General features: G+C 36.2%; 1 protein-coding gene across 1 annotated transcript; it reads right to left on the bottom strand.

Annotated features, from left to right (window-relative positions):
- Nucleotides 1–3,652: 3,652 nt before the first annotated feature.
- Nucleotides 3,653–15,456, bottom strand: PUB4 (RING/U-box superfamily protein with ARM repeat domain-containing protein). The gene is made up of 5 exons (XM_006845917.4): nucleotides 14,282–15,456; nucleotides 10,398–10,678; nucleotides 7,452–7,568; nucleotides 5,260–7,341; nucleotides 3,653–4,015 (listed from the first exon to the last, which is right to left on the bottom strand). The coding sequence occupies exons 1-5, from the start codon at nucleotides 14,367–14,369 to the stop codon at nucleotides 3,953–3,955; spliced, it is 2,631 nt and encodes an 876-aa protein (XP_006845980.1). The 5' UTR covers nucleotides 14,370–15,456; the 3' UTR covers nucleotides 3,653–3,952.
- Nucleotides 15,457–17,103: the final 1,647 nt, after the last annotated feature.

The raw sequence follows: 17,103 nt of genomic DNA, 5'->3' as shown, positions 1-17,103 counted from the left end.
TAACTATTTTTTAAATTTTATAATCAGATATAAAAATAGATTTTGAGTAATCCCAATACATTTTACATCAAAATTATATACCATGATAAAATTTGAAGGGCACCGTACCTCTACACCTATGGAGGCGTCCGTATGCCAACTGCACCTTTAAAAAATTGAATAGATGCACATGTTTTTTATGTGATAATTGATTTTATGCATATGTGTGAGCCTTTCTAGAAAGGGCATACAGTTTGGTATTTCAATTGAAACCCTATAATTGTAATATTACGCTTAACTAACTTATACATGTGGCACCATATGATTAGCTACATATGCTTTTTCAAAATAGAGAGAAAGTTTCAATTTTAAATTTTACTAGAAAATGTGTCAAATTACCTCAAGGGTAGATGCCCATATCCTTGATTTCTAGTTTGATTATTTAAAAGAGCATTAGTATTTTTATAAAAGGGAAATTTTGATTGAATTATAGAATAAATAGAGGATAAAGGTGTTTTAATTCTAACTGCACATCAAGATGGCATGATGGTGGATGTAAAGCTAAGATCAAGTATCTTTTTATAATCATAAATTATTAACATGAATGTCCAAGATACATTTATCTAGAAACATCTCAACATTAAAAATTTATAAATACCCCCTCATCCTCCCATTTACCACACACAAATCTCATATTTCTCTATCTTAGAGTGGCACACCCATTCTCTCACTCTAGATGTGGCATGCTCTAGCCTCTTCCCTCATTTCTCTCTCATCATGTGAGAAAAACTAGATTGCAGTGAGGAGAAGAAAAACCTAGTGAGAGAAATACATAATTGAGCTTCATTAAAGCTCAAATCAAGCTCCATCATGCTAAAGGATGATCAAGATCCCATGACGCTCTCCAATTAAGTAATATATTGACCTTTCTTCATTGATTTTGAACTTCTTCATTTCTGTAAAATCCAATTTACAGCAAGGTATCTCCATATAATAGTCCCATAACTCATTAGTTCTTGATCTAAATATTGATCCTTGTGACTAAGGGTATCATCCATGTTCAGATGGGCTACTTTTTCCAAGAATTTTATGTGATTTTTATAGAATTTAATCGACTGAAATTTTCTAAGATTTTGAGATCAAAATCAATTCATTAAATCACATAATTAATGGAGCAATATGGTGTATTTTCAAAGGGAAACCATATCGAATTTTTCCCAAGGTGTGCCTATGATTTTGAGCTTGATCATGTGATCTAAGCCTGCATTTCTTCCATGAAATCCACCAAGAGTTTGTAATTTTGAAAGTCCTTCCATCCATAACAAGTGTAGATTCATAAATGCTTGGCTTCACATTACTTTGATAGAGTAAATTTGGCATTTTTTAAGAGGCTTGTCATCACATGTCAATACTATAGCACATAGCTAAGTCCCATAGCTATAAACCGGGCACCAAGAGCTCTTGATGGCTTCCCATGATCTTGTTGCTTTTTTTACCAGAGCATTTATATATTTGTAATGTGGAAATCATGATTTGATGTCTTATATTGGAAATTGATGTATAATTTTGCTATGTAGGTTTTTATACTGCTGAATTTTCAAGAGCACTAGTTTTAAGTGTTATATATTTGATCTATTTGAGTAGCCTTGTATTGTTTTTTACAAGGGACCCAAATTGAGTTGTATCCTCATTGTAATAAGTGTATGCAAAATGTTTGAAAGCGGTAATTTCTTTTATGTGGCATGATATGCCGTAAGTTTTATAATTTATAAGGAAATTGAGTTTTATTGTCAAGTTTGTCTCAAATTTTAAAGTGTAAATCCTTGGACTGGGTTTTTATACACTATCCACCTTCTCTGTATGTAACTCAAAAAATTAACATTCGAACTGAAACTATCCAATTTATGGACATTAATACATGCCAAAAGATCTCATGCTCCCAAGTGAGCATACTGACCATTTACTTCCTTGGGCAAAACCCAAACTAGGAGTATTTTAAGACCCCAAATTTAGGGATTTAACCTCTTCAACCCCTACGTTATACAATTATAATCAATTTAAAAATTTCCACATTCCATTATCTATGGGCTTCAAAAAAAATATACACCTCAAGATTGAATAGAACCATCTAAGTTTTTAATGGAGAGATCTAAGCATTAACAAAAAAAAAAAAAAGACCTTAAAATGCAATTTTTTTTTTTACGGATAATCAATTAGTGATTTTTTAAGTTGTTCCCAAATTTTTGGATTAAAAAGATCTTCTCAAGTTAGTTTTCTGCTTGAAGGAGTAAGTCTGCAGTATATGCTCCTGCAGGAACATAGTACGTGCACTCAGTCTCTCAAGCCCCAGAGCACTCATGCATACAGGAGCATTCATAATAGGCGCGTTAGCAAATTATATATGGGAAAAGGCTTGTGTTGTGATACTTGTACCCTACTTTGCGATGTGCTGATCTCTGTTGTCCGTTGTCAACAATGAACGGCTGATGTTAACAACTCCATTGAAAGACCTGTGCAGAGGAAAAGTTCAAATTAGTGGTCCTCTGGTGACAACATACTTACGACCGCGTCAAAATAGTACGTTACCTACAAATGTTTCAAAACAGTGTGCTTCCAAGATTTTGTTTCACCTACAATGGTTCAAAACAGTGTGCTTCCAAGATTTTGTTCCACCTCGTTTGGGCATGAGCACATAGTACTTACAAAAGTATGCTACAATCGCATGCTCTCTTTTTTCTTTTTATTTTTATATGTTAATGGGAATGGAGGATGGGACATTATGTTGAGGCATCAGCCCTGTAACCACTGAAGCCCCAACCGCATTTTTAAATAATGGCTTCGGTAGGGGAGCACATCATACAATTCCTAGGGCAAAGACCTATTTAAAAAGATTTTTTTAAGAGATAGTACATCATTTACCTTTGGTACAAAATAATTTTCCATCAAACGTCAAATCAGATGGTTACAAAAATATCATTGACTAGACTTCAAAGTTTTTTAAAAAAAAATCTTAAACTTCGTAATGATGTCTCACACTATGAAATTTGACATCTAATGTACTTGTAACCTCTTTGTACTAAAGATAAATGGTATATAATATACAATCCCTTTTCTTGAACTCTTCAGTCTAAAGTTTTGATTATCCATTTTAAAATCACTCGATGAATGTTTTCAAAGAAAATAATAATAATTTGGATTTTCTACATGCATGGACCCGAATATCCAGAAGTGCAGGTCTTCCCACTATCAAGAGAGTACTTATAAGCAAGCGTGTGTCGTCCTTTCTTTCTTTTTGTTTTGAGGTTGGTTGCTAGGCTATGGAGGATCTATCCCCAAAATTCGGGGTCCTAAAAAATGCCCCTGAGTACGTTTTTGCCTGACGGAGTAAGTGTACATTTTGCTCCAGTGAGAGAATGTGATCTTTTCACCTAGTTTCTGGGGGCAAGTTAGTTGATTCCCCCAATTGATACTTCGTATAAAACCTGACGTAGTCAAATTTTTATTTTTCCCCTTACATCTCAGTGTGGTTGCAATGTTTTGCATGCATCATACAGTATGCACCATTTAGTGCAGTACCCAATTCCCAAGCTTTTAATTCTTTTTTTTAAAATTTTAAAAAATAAAAGGAAATGAATCCCATGGATTGAGAAGACTACAAGAACAATAGAAGATGTTTATGATCTCAAAGCATATACATGAATTTCACTGAATCAATCAAGAATTGGCAGATATTTTTCGGTCTTTTACAGCAATGGAATACTCAAAACAGCATCCAAATGCACAATCACAAACATAATACACACATTTTGGCCTAGAAAATTCTGAAGACGAAATGGCCTCAACTCAAGCAAAAGAGAGATATCCACCAGATATCAGAGGTCTACTAAGACCCAACAATTTTCTCCTTTTTGGCCTTTTTAATAAGACCCAACTTCACCAGAAAATCATTAAATTTGTTCTGTTTGCCACATAATTAACCACCCCTGCCAACATTCCCGTGCCGCTGGTTCCTGAAATAACTTAGAAGTGATTGTGCCTGCATAACAACATCTACATTATCAATACACATATTTACCAAACTAACTACAAATACCAAGTTCAAAAGTTGTTGTTTTCCAATGTAAGAAGTTAGAAGTGAGAGTTTATAGATCAACAATTAATATCAGGAAGAGTTGCCCTCCTAACCCATGAAGTATTATTTTTGGGAAAGCAACATTCTGAATAGGTCATGCATTAATAGTTGCAATATGTGTTTGGCCTGTTATTTCCAAAATGAGCCTCGCTACCATTAAATCCCATAAAGATCAACATATGATACCATGTATGAGATGGAGAAATGGTTAATATTTTACCTGCAAATTGGAAACGGGACTCTCTCTGAAATCTTGTTATGCTAAGTGTAGTTGGCAATCACCATTAGCACCTACTCTAACATCAATGCTTATCTTGGGTGAGTGGAGGCATGTAGTTCAAACCTTAGTCTATCGTCAATTATAATAGTTAAAGGATAAATGAGAGGTAAATCATTGTGCGTTATCTTCTATTTGTGCAAGTTACTGAATTTATTTTTATGAATTATGATTAACATCAGATAATTAACCAAAAATTCAAGAATCAGAGAACATACTCCGAATGATTTTTTTCTTAGTAAACCAGACAGGAAAAGAATATCACGAATCACATTGACTATGATACAGTAGTCCAAAGGCCATCATCTGTCTGTTTCTGACATCAAGGGGTGGAGATTAACAGCAGAGGGGCCCACAGGAAATTCACCCAGGTATAACTTATCCTCACCACCCATGAGAGGAACAGGATTATAGATGCCCCTTTGGAGTACCATAAGCCACACTTTATAGGATTATCATCCCCCTTTTTAAACGGACTGACCGCATTGTATTTATAGCATAAGAGATGTACACATTTTATGAATGGCACCACCATACACTTTCCCAAACAAATACAGTTGTCTGGTTAATCAATATAGTTAGAACTCCACGAATGAGTTCCACTGATATTAATGGTGTGGGGAGAGAAAGAGAGAGAGACCCACCATTGGGTTCACGTCCTGATTTTATTGGGGTCCCACTACCCATCAATTTTACTGGACAATGATGGCCACAATGGACTATGGTTTCCACCTCTCCATAGTCATTTGATTATAATATAAATCAACCATAGTCATTATTTATCCCAAATAAAAGAAAGTTGCTTTTTTTATAAAAAAAAATCATAAGAAAAAAAAGTCACTTGCATACTCAATATAAGTAGGAAGCATACCTTTTCTCTAGCTCGAGGAGTGCCAGACTGGGACAAAGCAACCAGTGGGGGCACTGCCCCTTCTTGGAGCACATTGCTACAAAATCTATGGCTATTGGTGCACAATTGCAGCAAAGCCGCAGCCGCATTTTCCTTTCCTCTTGAGGAACCAAGCTCCACAACCTCGACTAAGGCAGTGATTCCACCTTCAGCTCCAATAGCTGTTCGGCCCTCAGGAATAGTAGCAAGGTTAGCCAAAACAGCAACCGCCTTATCAACCATCCCAGCGGCTGGGTCCATCAAATCAACAAGATGCTTCACAGCCCCAGCGTGAACAATTCTTGCTTTATTCTCATGAAATATTGATAAATTAAACAAGGCAGTAGCTGCATCTTTCTTTCCTCGAGGAGTCCCATTGCCCAACAAATGAACTAAGGGTTTTATTGCATCAGATCTCCCAATCTTGATCTTATTCTCTTCAATGACCGAAAGGCTAAAGAGGGTGGCAGCTGAATTCTCCCTAGCCTCGGGATTCCCTGTCCTGAGAACATGAATAAGTGGCTCGATGGCCCCCTCGTTGGCGATAATAGTCTTATTGTTGTCATTTATGGAGAGATTCAATAGGGCAGTTACGGCATTCTCTTGGGTCTTCAAATCCTCTGAATGTAATAGCCCAACTAACAAGCGAATGGCTCCACAATTAGCGATAACTATCCTATTCTCCATATTGTGCTTGGCTAGGAGTCTTAGCTCCGCTGCTGCGTCCCTTTTCACCTCATCCAAGGGGCTCTGTAAATCCTCAACCAGTTTTCGAACTTCGGTTTCGACGCCCAATAGGTCAGGCCTCGAGTCCATCGAAGGAGTGGATACTATTCTTGGGACAAAGCCTCGGTCTAATGGCCGCCTCCAAATATTTTGGCCTCTTGATCTCCCCTCTAGTGGTTTGGTTAACATTTCTGACTTATCCCTAATGGGGGTAGAGGAGGTTGAAGTAGGCTCAGAGGTGACTTCACCAGACGCATCACTGGCATATTGGGTCATATCACTTGAGGCACGTGAGACCTCATTGACTTCTCCTGATGCCACTCCCTGTGTATAATCTGTACTAGAAGCTGCACTAGAGACTGAAGCACTTCGATTATGGCCTGGAAAACCATCTTCAATTTGGCTACATTCTGATAACTCTTTCCCCGATGGTGTCTCAGCTTGAGCACTAGAACCCACTTTCTGCTCTTCCAAGATGCATGCTTGATCGTCAGGAGTAATCAATGAAACCCTAGAAAGCTCCTTCTCAGACATATTTCCCGAATTTTGAGATTCTAAAGGCAACACACTAAGAGAAACACCATCTATGGGCTGGGTATAAGGTGGAGAGGGCTTAGGATGAGTTCCATTGGAGGACAAAAAGCTCTGGTGTGGGCTAACAGTCCGGGCTCTTTCAGGGGATCTTGGAAGCTTGGAGACATGTGTTTTTTGGGAAAGAGTTGATGGCTCAGCTACACCATGGTCTGAACGAGCTAGGAGGTTCAAGGACTGGTTTGAGCTCATAGACTTAATGGGATCAGGCATCTTGACATTGTTCGACTCACACCAGTTTGCTATTAGTGCTTTAACAGTAAAGTTTGGTATGAGATTGGTGTGGGCTAGTGACTGGCGTGTTTTGGGGCAAACTGTCAACCCCTGATCGAGCCATTTCCGAATGAAGGCTCGCTCATATGTTTGGCCTGATGCCACAATTACTGGGTCCGACATGAGTTCAAGGGAAAGTGGGCAGCAAAAATCAGGAGGTACTGGAACCCTATCAATGGCCTGTGATTGCTTGATTTTCACCAGACATTCATGCATGCACATAACGAGAGCAATAATTTGATCAATGTATTCCACTTCCCTTTCATTCTTTTCATTGTCGACCTGCAACTTGACCTTCTCCAAAGCCACAGCCTCCATCAACAGTTCCTGGTTCGATGTCAAGCTCAGTGAGTCGGCAATCCTAGCCAGGCTTTCTGAACTTGGTATCAAGTTCTCTTTTTGGTCCTTGATAGCTCTTTTAATCGCATCAGAGGTTTCATCTGATCTTATACACTGCAGTTCCTGCAGACAGTTCTGTTTTGATAGAGTTGGATCAGCTAAATGATATCCCAGCTAGGAGGAAAATTCACTAACACACACACACATACACAGGAATAAATCTCCAGTATCACTTTTTTTAGTACCTGAAGGAATGCTGAATCTAAACTTAGCAAAGCAGATTGCGGCGAAGAACATAGTAGCTGACAGATCTCCAGAGCATTTCTCTGAATTTTTCCAACTAAAGGCTCGATTTGCAGAATCTGGACATAATAAACTAGTGAGTCATAAGCTCATCATGAATTATACCAAAGATGAATTTTTCGGCATGATTTCATTGTGGTGCATATATCGTATTTGGACATGCAAAGACAAAGCCCGCGTCAGTGATCCCAACATATCTTCAATTAAAAAATTTGTTAATACAATGTTTTACAAAAAAATAAAAAGAAAAAGTCAAGTAAATCAAGAACATAGCTAAACATTTTTTCCCGGTAATATTACCAAAAAATCAATTATTAAGTAAGATAATTACAGGAAGAAGAAAACAAACAGCGCACATGAACATATCTTCAAAGCATCATCAGGCATTCCCAAAACATGCTTCAAATATTGCCAATGTCAGGTGATCAATTGAACTACCAATAAAGGTATGCAAGGCTATCGAATGAAATTCTGCTTCCATTGACTACAGATTAGGGATTTGTGAATAAAATAGACTGTAGACCTCTGAAAATGCGAGGATCCAAAGCTTGAAACTAGGCAACTTGTTAGGCCATTGTACAAGTAAAGGCATTTCAAAATTTACCACAGGCATTACTTCCAATACATGCACAGCTATGAAGAGGCCTTGGCAATGAACTTCTTTACCGGAAATACCTGGGAATTGTCTAACAATATTCACCCAAAAGTTTTCCAGAAAGGATTACTTATGCCAAAAATATACAGTGACGGAATTAGAGAGAGAAACCCACATAACACACAAAATTGAGAGAGAGAGAGAAGAGGCTCCAAATGCACAAAATATACAGGATGGAATTAGAGAGAGAAACCCACAGAATGCACAAGAATGAGAGAAAGAGAAGAGACTCCAACAGGGTTCCATGCTCCTATCAAATATTTAATATAACACTATTTAATATAATATGAAATCGCCCTCATGTTTACATGACTTGCCATATGTAACCAAAAAAATTACATAAAAGGCAGGGTTTTTATGTGTCCTGGGACGCACCTATTTAAGTGAGTCCACCCACACAAGAAGAACTATGAGCCTTAAAATGGTATGTCTTGTACCATTTTTGCTCGTTAATTTTTATTCTGAGAAGAACTACGAGCCTTAAAAATGGTTTATCTTGTACCATATTTGCTCTTTTTTTTTTTCTTCAAAGATCATCAGACCTGCATTGCGTTGGGACTCAAATTCATAGATCTACGGCAAAAATGGATTTACAGTGAAATGGATTTTTTGGGTCCTAATCCTTCCAAAACCGGAGCGGACACGAGTAGGCTGACTTGCCAAATACTTTTCCTTACATAAAGGAGATACAATGTTAATGCAAATAATAAAATATAGATAATGATAGTCATGTCACTGCTGCCTGCTGACCCGTTAGCATCAGTTCGCACACTAAGGAATAATGTTTCATGTATGTCATTGTCTCAGTGAATAAATCATGAAGACATTATATAATTTCTCAATAAACACTTTAGTTTAACCCCGATAAGTTAAACTTCTCCTGGTGTTTTTAGTTGATGATAACCTTGGATCTAATCAAAGAAAAATCGTGTACTAGTTTTTACTTGTTACCATTTATTAGGTTATTTGACGTTTGAATATGATTCTTAATACAGACTTATGCAAAAATGTAATTATCTAAATAGGAGATAATCGCAATGAAGGAGAAATATAGTGTCAATTAATAACTTACCTTAAAAAGAATAAACATGACTTATTTAAATCCAAAGTGAGATGTTTTTTTTTTTTAATTATGTGTATAAAAAATTCATATCTATGATGAATTATGACAGTATGATTGAAGTCCATATTTACCAACCTAGTGAAAAAAATCATATTATCCATGCATAAAAAATTATTTCACTAAAAAATAATCTAGTTATTCAATATTAAAACATCTGGCGCATTTCCTATAAAACTTCAGTGAAAAGAGATTAGCGGGAATATTGCAATAATATTCTCCACTTATACGACGTGATAATGATATTTTTTGCTAAGATTTCACTTTAGGTGGATCCCCAGATACTTCATCTTTGTAGTAAATTTCAAAATCATGAGCGCCTTCTAACTTCCATGAAATTAAGGATTCCCCTCTGTGGGTCTTCAATAGAACAAGTTGGATGAGATGAGGCGCCCCATGGAAGAAGTTACAACAACAACTTGCCCAAAAAAGGAAGAGGAAGAACTTATACTTCTATGCATATCATTCCTCGGTGGCTGAGGTTAAGGCACTCCTGATGGGCCGTAGGCTTTGGTATGATTGAAGGAGATTGTCCTAATTTTAAAAATAAAAATAAAAAAATAAAAGATGATTGTCCTATTGTTAGTAGATAGGCTTAGATGTTTTGGATTCCAATGGCAGGCATTCAGCCTGGAACTATGCTTCGTCCCACCTTCCATCTTTAAAAAGGATGGCAAATGTCATGATTATATTTTCCTTCAAAATCTTTTTCAATTTTCATTTTTACAGCATCTAAACTAAATCTAGTGAAATTTTTTGATGATTAAATCTACTGAAAATATTAAAATTTACTCCAGAATATCCCAATTTTTATAATCTATTCCAAATATATTTCAACTTCTTAACCAGATTATTATAATGTAGTTCAACATATTCCAAATTTTCATAGGGAAGTATGGATTCGAACCAAAAGTTTGGGATGGAGAAAAAGGGTTCCATATCACCAGGTACCAAGTCCATTTACTATACATGCCATGTGTCAAACAACCATTCACAAAAATACATTTCTTATGCTACAGAAATCAACTATATGCTAATCTTATCACTGAATTTGGGTTGAAATTGCTTCCCAGGTATCAAATAAGAAAGAACATTACACAATTGAAAGCATACCGTATAGATCCTGCTCATCAATGGTTGCCAGCCCTCCATAAGCTCCCTAGTCTCATTAACAACCATATCCAATTCTTCAAATTCCTTAGTAAGCTGCTCATCTAACTCTATCTGAGCATCAACGATTTTATCAAGAACGGGTCTCAACAGCTTCAACATTTCAACTATTTTAGGATAGTCTCTCTGAACTGGCTCAAGCTTGATATTGTTGCAGGAAACTATATGAGTGAAGCTGGACATGATGTTGAGTAAACACCTTAAAGTTGACTTGTCCATCACGCCTGTTACAAAAGAAGTGCAAGGATAATGATGATCAAAAAAAAAAACAAGGCAAGACTACAAATCATGGATATAAACAATTATCAAAGGGAACTTATAGACTAACTCAATGGACTATGGTGTACTCATATTTGACTAGGTCCACAACCAGCACTATCCAGTGAAATGGTGAGTGGTGATTGAAAGCGAGTGGGATCTACCATAATATGGCATGACCATCCACTCGTTTTCCATCAATGGATGGTGAGGAGCCCAATACAGTTTCCTGTAATCTAATGCTGATGATGTAATGAAAAAAAGGAAGCAATATATAACAAAAATGTCACATGCTGGACATAGGCCTGGTTCTCTAAGAACTCCTATTCCTCTATCCCCCAAATTCACATTCATTCCAACAGAAACATAAAACACACACACAAAAAAAAAATCGCAGTTCAAAAATTCAATCCAGTTTCTAATAGAAGTGATAAATGCATAATGCATTGAGAAACCTGTTGCTTTGATGATTTTACGCAAAAGGAACTTATAGATGCAAAGACCATCATGTACATTTGGGGGATCCTTAGTGAGGATTTAACTGCTAAGATGAGCCCCACCTTAATTTCAGTAGATAGTGGGGAACAGATTAAAGCTAATGGTAGACGCAAAAATGAACCAATTTGTAAAAGCAAGCACGGCAATTTATATGTTTGCACCATGCATTGTGTTTCACATCAATAGATTATGGACAAATTCACCATAGATGCACAAAAACTACCCTAATGAGGTATCTGACCAGGAACTCAGTGAAACTTGGACTGCCAATGGGCCAGGTATAAAACTGGCGCCAGGCCTGAAATCCGTGCCCGGTGGCTGTGCACCTGGGCTAGGGGACCATGGAAACAGCTGGCTCATTGGTTGTTTTTCTTGTAATTTAAATAAATTATAAAAAATATTAAAAAAATGGGTTAACATGGGATTTGAAATCCACCATGGCAAGTCCCAAGCTGGTCATAACGGTCCCAAGCCTAGATAAAGAAAGCTTGTATAAAACTTTGCCACATCTTTTCATGAATCTTGAACCTCAGCTGACCCCAAATAATAGGGATAAGGCTTGGATGATGATGACAATGCTAAGATGGGATTTGAACATAATGCTTGTCTTTGATTTTGACCCATGTGTTTTAAGTTATTTTCTATAAAAAGTAACAAATTAGTACTACGTCTGGACATATACAAACACTATCCATTTGACACATTTGCATGGATGTGGTGCGCTGGAGTTGGTAAAATATAGGCAGCTGTGTCAATTCTTTGAATCCAAGTCAAACACATATTCTCCAACCATGTCCCAGTAACACAGGGACCAAATTATTATATGCCCTCCAAGAAATGAGCACATTTAGTGTACAAAATTGAAAGCTTATGAGCTCACTGGAATCCCGAATGCCCCTCATATGGGCAAGGGGTTCGCCAAAAGTGCAATATGGGGCAAACAAAGGTGCCATTATAAAAGATTTAGTCAAAATCTTATTTTCTTTTCTATGATTGTAGAGTTGAGATAGCAACGTGTACCTTGTTGTATTCATAGACATTTTTTAAATGCATGTTATACACCAAATAGAAGTAAAGAATGGCCCTCCTTTTCCACTTATGTCGAGATTCATATTTATCATTGCCTAAAAAGAAGTTTCTTCTTCAAAAAACTCCTTAAAAAGGGTATGCTACGATCTCAAACAAACAACTAAACCTAAATTCACTAAATCCAGCTTTATGTCTCTCTATTATGATATTTAGCATAGCAGAATCAGGACCTTTCTTCCAAGTAGACAACCTCCAAGAAGATGAGAGTATACAAATATGCATATCTATGCTTCTTTTTTTTCTTTCTTCTTTCTTTCTTTGATGCTTATCAATGTTAATGATCAACCATGTTCAACAAATTCATCAATATAAATCATATATTACCATAATAGCATCAGAAGCACTAGTATTTCCAATAGATCCATAAGATTCAAGTAATAGCAACGAAACATCTACAGGAGAGCAGAGAGTAACTGAGGAAGATGATGAGGCACCTATCAAAATTTTGCTTCCGATTTGAGAAGCATTTTGATGAGGGACCGACCAATTCGCACGTAAATGGCATACATTGGTATAGCCTTTCAAAGCCAAATAAACTAACTCAAAGATACAGAAGGTCGTTTGAAGATCCAAGCAAGTCCAATGGACTGCCAATAACTTGGTTTGCAAGGCAAATGGAACTCTGACAGGGGCTTTTCATCAGTTTACCTTGAGGAGCTGGTGATGTAACATTGCACCCATCTCATTTTCCCTACCCACAACATAGGGGAACTTTCCCATTTTCTATACCAGAAAATAAGTTATCCTTTTGTTTTTGAAAACTGCTTCAAAATATCAGCTTTTTTAAGTTGCGATACTTTATAATTCCTATTCTGAAGTCCATAAGATACTGGTGCCACAAATGCCGACATCTCAAATAGTTTTTTCTTTAAATAGAAGACAGATAATGGTAATTCAAATACCAATAATTTGTAAACAAGGATTTCTAAAATAAGTCTAGGTTTTGTGGCAGGAACTAATTGGGATAGTGGCCCTTCTGCCAATTCTGGCCAAAGAAGAAAAGGGTGCTCTTTTAATATTTTTCATTCACGTAGGTGTGTTCTTATTAAAATAAACATCTCATAAGGGCTCTTCTATAAAAATTCGTCCTAAATATAATGAGTTTCTCTAGATGATGTCCCCATCTATTGGTGTAATATTGAAACAAGAAAGGTTTCTTGTTCATGAATGCTATCGTCAACCAATGGAGTTGATTTCACTCAATCAAGGCCCCGGCATTCATCTCATGCATTTGACAATCGTATATAGTGAAAATAGGAATTGCATAAAAGGCGTTCTAGCATCTCCCTATCCTCTTTAGCCCTACACCTCATGTAAACCATTTTGATAATACTCAATAGGACTTCCTTTTTTTCCTTTTTCTAAGTGTTCGCTCAAACAGCTCCTTTATCTCTTCAATCTTTGAATCCCATCCGATAAAAAGGCATCTAGTTTGGACCTTTAGAAGCTTCCTCGTAGTAATTATTCACTTGCAATTTATATTCCCCACTATTACAGCGGCATGCATACACAGTAAACGTATAATTGTTCATCTAATCCGAAATAATTGACATAAAAAAAAAAAAAAACTAAACAATAACAAAATAACCAGTAACCTAATCTATTTGTGATGTTTAAACAGTTTGAACAGACCTGGTAATCGAAGATACCTAATCTATTTGTGATGTTTAAACAGTTTCAACAGACCCGGTAATCGAAGATACCATGAAGCCCAACAACATAGCAGATTACTTCCACCCTTATCATGTAATAAGAGAACAGCAGTGATAATCATAAATAGAAATTGTATGTTTCAATTTCCACTAATTCAATATTAGAACCAAAAAAATCAGCCAAACCTGATTTAAATGATAAAGATACAAATAAAGCCCAAGCTACCGAACGAGCCCAGAACAATAAGATTATTTCTCAATTGATCAATTGTATAATAAATCATAGAACAAAATCAAATTCAACTGTAGATGATATAAAAAGCAGAATACCTTTCCCTTTCTCTTGAACCTCCATAACTCTTGAGATTGAAAGGCCGGGCAAAACGAAACTTGCCCGAATAACCTCTTCACATTGCATTCGCCCTCAAAACCCAATCTCAGAAAAATACAGAAATACAAAAAAGGGGGGCAAAAAAAGGCAAAGAGGTACAGCTCAAACCCCTGGTTTCCCTTTCAAATGGCCATTGAAGTGTCAATATCAAGGCCACCCAACAGCTGGAATGCATAAAAACTCTCATGAATGGAAATCATATCAATTTCCGGCAAAAACCCAATTACGAGAATCTGCTGTCTCCCTCTCTAATGATTCAGAATCCCCTCAACTAAAGCTAGTTTAAGTTGTTACGCATAGAAAGAAATGGAGCTCTGGGGCGATGGGGATCTGCAAGATTTGACGCATACGAGGAAAGGCCAAAACTACGAATTATGGGATGATATTGTTTTGATGGGAGGGGGGAACAAGCCTTCGGTCAAAAGTGCAGAGCTTTTAGAGAGAGAAAGAGAGGCAGGTAGAGAGAAATTGAGAATAGGAGATGATGGGTTTCATCTCTCATTAGGATGCGCGTTTTCATCTCTCTCCTGTTTCTAGAACAAACATGGAACATGGGATTTCTTTCTCTTCTCTAAAACTTCAAAAAAATCAAAATATGGGTTTTCTCTCTCTCTCTCTAGCTTTGAAATTTGGTTTTACTTGTATCGATTCTGTTAAATAAATATTAGTAGAGAGAGAATAAGAATAGGAACATGGGTCTCACTTGTTTCTCTCACTACGTCTTGTACGAAACCTTGGGTACTCTCTCTTTCAACTTCAAAAAATGAAAATATGAGTCTTACCCATATGAGAAAATGCAGGTTTTTAGAGAGAGAATGAAATAAGGATATGGGTTTATTCTCTCACTAAAATGAAGAATAACTTTCTCTCTCTTCCTTCTCTCAACTTGGAAGGAATGGAAGTATGGGAGGTTGTAGAGAGAGAATAACAGTATGAGATTGACTTGTTTCTCTCACTACAATGAGAATAGTATAATAAACCTAAATATTTTCTCTCTTCTATAATTACTAGGAGCAAAACTTTGGTCTTTACCCTTCCAAAAAAGTATAGGTTTGTTTCTCTCTCTAGAGTTAAGAAGTTGGTGTTACTTTAAATAAAATATAGGATTTGGTTCTCTCTCTAAGGTCTAGAATAAAAATATAAAGGGGAAGTTTTGGTTTCCTTTGTCGAGTCCCAACTGCCCCAATGGCATATAAAAAGCCCAGACCATTTTTATGATCCTGCATGAGCACACTATCTAATTGTTCCATTGGCTAAAATCTTGGGAGATGTACCCTCTTGGGCAGAGTGACCAACTTCGAATTTTTAGGACCCAAAATTTTTGTGTATAAGCTACTGGGCGTAGCGATCAGCTTTTAAAAGAAAAAAAAAAGAATTTGATATAATATATAGAATTTGTATATTATGATGTCATTTATTTTTACTACAAATATGTCAAAACTTCTTGTCATTGGATGTGAAATCCAATAAATAAAAGTGTGTCGCAATATTTGAAAAATTTTATTTTTGATTTTGTACCTAAAAAATGATACATCTTCAATCAACCAATTTCAAAATTAACAGTTAAAAATGATTGTGAGCTTCTTGAGTTAAAACTTAAACGAAAATACTCTTATTGTATATGTTTATGAATGTATATGTGCCCAACAAAAATAACATCAAATGAATATGGACAAGCTTTATATGAATTGGCCACCTGACCTGTTCATATGAGGCTTCCTTTCGAAATCCATCTTAGAGATGGACATCATATTCAAAAATCATAGGGGTAATCTATAACATGGTAAACATGTGTATAAACAAATAAAAAGAGATCATTTATTTTAAGGACAAGAGGTCATAAATCGGACGGTGAGTGTGCCATTAATTAGATTTAAAACTCAAAAAAACTTCTCAAACTTTGAGACACAACCCAAACAATCCAATTTTAACATCTAATGGCTAGAAGTAATTGTGAGCTCCTTGTAACAAAGATAAACCGCCTCATAGTATACATTCCCATAAAAAATTACTTTTTACAAAATAAAAATAATAGTTTTGATGTATTTTTCTACACCGTTGAATTGCTGCTTTTGGTAGGACAACCACCTTTTGACATCCATCTTTAAGATGGATGCTAGGGGCGGATGCAGATGTAGAACTGCGTCCCTTGAAGCACCTACACGTTTCCAATGATTAATTATCATCCAGTTTCCCGCTATTAGATCTAAGCATTTAAAAATCTAAAATTTAAATTGTTTTTTAAATAATAATCTAGTGATTCTTGGGTGGATGCCAGACTATTAAAAAAAAAAGGATAATGGTTTGATAGGGTTGCAGCCCTATCAAAGTAAATAAAGCCTCACCTCGTAACTCATCCAAATTACAATTCAAGCATTAGAAAACCTTTACATCAATCATCTTGACTTGAACGTTATGGTTGTGAAAAAAATTAGGATTTCGAACTCTTAAAATAGTGTACATTGTAACAAATTATCTATACCGTCTATTTCGCCCTAAAATAAATATTTGCATATCCACAATATCTATATCATTTTTTTAATTTCAAAATTTATTGTTAGTGTTGGAAATTAATTTTAGCGCCATCATATAGATTTTCTTTGCTGAAAGTGCTTTTCATATGATGATTTAGAGTAAGGCCTTATTTTGTTTTCATAGAGCCTAGGTCTTATAAAAACCTCATCCAAAAGAAAATCTCTAGAACAACACCAGGTCTTCTGCCCGAGTGGGTTGGTGCACAGTACGCTCCCGTGGGAGCATG

This window comes from Amborella trichopoda, chromosome 2, assembly GCF_054954075.1.
Source record: "Amborella trichopoda isolate Santa Cruz 75 chromosome 2, AtrichopodaSantaCruz75HAP2 v2.0, whole genome shotgun sequence".
Classification (NCBI taxonomy): Eukaryota; Viridiplantae; Streptophyta; class Magnoliopsida; order Amborellales; family Amborellaceae; genus Amborella; species Amborella trichopoda.
This window is presented reverse-complemented; position numbering and strand designations above follow the sequence as displayed.

What these genes read in the sequence shown, in the direction of transcription:
- PUB4 (XM_006845917.4), bottom strand. Translation starts at nt 14,369, where the DNA reads ATGCAATGTGAAGAGGTTATTCGGGCAAGTTTCGTTTTGCCCGGCCTT. An exon ending in GGTTCAAGAGAAAGGGAAAG is followed by an intron (nt 10,679 to 14,281) that starts GTATTCTGCTTT and finishes CTTTTGTAACAG; the next exon opens with GCGTGATGGACAAGTCAACT. An exon ending in CTCCTCGAGCTAGAGAAAAG is followed by an intron (nt 4,016 to 5,259) that starts GTATGCTTCCTA and finishes GTTGTTATGCAG; the next exon opens with GCACAATCACTTCTAAGTTA.